This window comes from Culex pipiens, chromosome 2, assembly GCF_016801865.2.
Source record: "Culex pipiens pallens isolate TS chromosome 2, TS_CPP_V2, whole genome shotgun sequence".
NCBI classification, from domain to species: domain Eukaryota; kingdom Metazoa; phylum Arthropoda; class Insecta; order Diptera; family Culicidae; genus Culex; species Culex pipiens.
The window spans coordinates 139,875,738-139,878,070 of NC_068938.1; the positions used below are offsets into that span (position 1 = coordinate 139,875,738).

At 40.3% G+C, this 2,333-nt stretch overlaps 1 protein-coding gene across 1 annotated transcript; it reads left to right on the forward strand.

The window, feature by feature from the left end:
- The first annotated feature begins 340 nt into the window (after positions 1-340).
- LOC120415235 (uncharacterized) lies at positions 341-2,075 on the forward strand. The gene is made up of 2 exons (XM_039576699.2): positions 341-1,545; positions 1,760-2,075. The coding sequence occupies exons 1-2, from the start codon at positions 1,245-1,247 to the stop codon at positions 1,795-1,797; spliced, it is 339 nt and encodes a 112-aa protein (XP_039432633.1). The 5' UTR covers positions 341-1,244; the 3' UTR covers positions 1,798-2,075.
- Positions 2,076-2,333: the final 258 nt, after the last annotated feature.

The window sequence follows — 2,333 nt, forward strand, 5'->3', positions numbered from 1 at the left end:
GTTTCGGTGAGCGTTGCGCCGATGCTGCGGTGTGGTCTAGAAAACCACGTTCGGGATCTCCGCAGCGTCCTTCTCCAGCTGTTTTTGGTTCTACAACGATCTTGATACCGGTCGAGTGCACGTCAAGGTTGAAGCGAGTATCGAATTCGTCCTAGATCGAACCAACCGCTTCGTCAACGCTCTTCATGACTTCGCGACATTTCCGCTGGACAGCAGCGATCGCAACAGTTTCTTTCCTTGCTTTGTTTCGGCCAAGAACTGGCTTTTTAGCCGCAGTTTCCTCCTTGTTGTTTGCACTTTTGAGTCTTTTGAGGGTAATCTTTTGCACGGAAACTTAAGGTTCCACCTAAATCGAATTTTCCGCCCTGATTTTTTTTTACCAAAATTGATATATCTTTAACCAGGTTACATTTAGAACCTCCATATTACCTCATTTTGTTGAAAAATGATTCACGAAGCTAATGAAACCAAAATTGATGAGATTGATCAAATAGTTTCTTCAAAAAATAAGCAGAACTCAAGATTTTTGAACGAAAAACTGGTGTTTGTATGGAAACCAAAAAACTTTTTTTTTTTTGATGCGTCGATACACCAAAAACACTGTATAAACCATGCTCAGAACATATTGAGTCACTTGGGGACATTTCAAGGAATCGATTGGTACCCGGATTTCCCCGGAAGTACCTCCCAAAGCGGCCAAAAGTAAGAAGGAAGTTGGAAGTCTGATTCCGGACATTTCCTGTCGTACCGGCATCCTTGCCTGGCCCGGCGTTTGTTGCATGCACAGTAGAAAAAAGCTGAATAAAGATGGTGAAAAAACCGAAAACAATAAAATACTTCAACTTTATCACCAACAACTTTTTGCAAAAATGCTATCAAGTCAATGATAATGAATTCTATTGGTTTTGGTATTATTACACACAATATTTCAATAATTTTGGCTAATTTGCATTGAATGATTGGAAATTCCAAAAACAAAAAACGGTTTCTACTGTGCATCTTTTCTAAATATGTTTTGTTGCACGCTGATTGTTTTGTTGCACGTAGTTTGTTTTGTTGCTTATGTTTGTGTTGATACATTCATTGGTAACAGCTGTTTGGTTCGCGGTTCCGGTCGGATTTCGGTTCAAATTCCGCGATTAGAGGTCGGTCGGTCGTTCCGCGAGTGAGAAAGTGTTGTTTTGGTGCATGCGTGTGATGTTCCGGGAGGACGAGGCAAGCTGGTCCAGCAGTGTGTGAGTCTAATGTACCGGGAGGACGGAAGAAACCCGGGTTTGCCGGTGGAGGTGAGCTGGTGTGTATGTTGTCCCAGGAGGACGGAACAAACCCGGGTTTGCCGCGTCCTCACCGAGATCGTTGGAAGTAAGCTGGACCAGCGGTGTGTTGTCCCGGGAGAAAGAAAAAACGGGTTTTCCGGTGGAGGTAAACTGGTGTTTGTGTTGTCCCAGGAAGACGGAAGAACCCGGGTTTGCCGCGTCTCCACCGAGAAAGGGAGGACAAAAGAAGATCCAGGAGGACGGAAGAATCCCGGGTTTGTTGGTGGAGGTAAGCTGGGGTGTGTGTTGTCTAAGAAGGACGGAAAAACCCGGGTTTGCCGTGTCCCCACCGAGATCGTTGACAGTAAGCTGGACCAGCCGTGTGTGTGTGTGTGTGTGTGTGTGTGTGTGTGTGTTGTCCCGGGAGAACGGAACAAACCGGGTTTGCCGCGTCTTCACCAAGAACGGGAGAACAGAAGAATCAAAATTACAATTACAAAAAGACGGAAGGAAGCCGGGTTTGTCGGTGGAGGTAAACTGAGGTGTGTGTTGTCCCGGGAGGACAGAAAACAACCCCGGGTTGCCGCGTCCTCACCGGAACGGAAGGACAGAAGAAGATCCGGAAATGCAACTCAGTCGAAAGGATTAAAAAAATAATGAGATATCGCAAATTTTTTAACGCTTGTTTGGAAACGCGGTATGGTAAGTATTTTGTAAACAAATGCATATATCTTGTATAAATAAAATAAACTCAAGAAAAAACTAGTTATTCTAAAATTCTAATATTCTAAAATTCTAAAATTCTAAAATTCTAAAATTCTAAAATTTTAAAATTCTAAAATTCATAAATTCATAAATTCTAACAATTTTAAAATTCTAAAAAAATTTCTTATTTTCTTATTTTCTTTTTTTCTTATTTTCTTATTTTCTTATTTTCTTTTTTTCTTATTTTCTCATTTTCTTATTTTCTTTATTTTCTTTATTTTCTTTATTTTCTTTATTTTCTTTATTTTCTTTATTTTCTTTATTTTCTTTATTTTCTTTATTTTCTTTATTTTCTTTATTTTCTTTATTTTC

Excerpts from the sequence above, each read along its gene's own strand:
- LOC120415235 (XM_039576699.2), top strand. The coding sequence starts at position 1,245 with ATGTACCGGGAGGACGGAAGAAACCCGGGTTTGCCGGTGGAGGTGAGC. Across the intron at positions 1,546-1,759 it reads TCCCGGGTTTGTTGGTGGAG|ACGGAAGGAAGCCGGGTTTG; the intron begins GTAAGCTGGGGT and ends AATTACAAAAAG.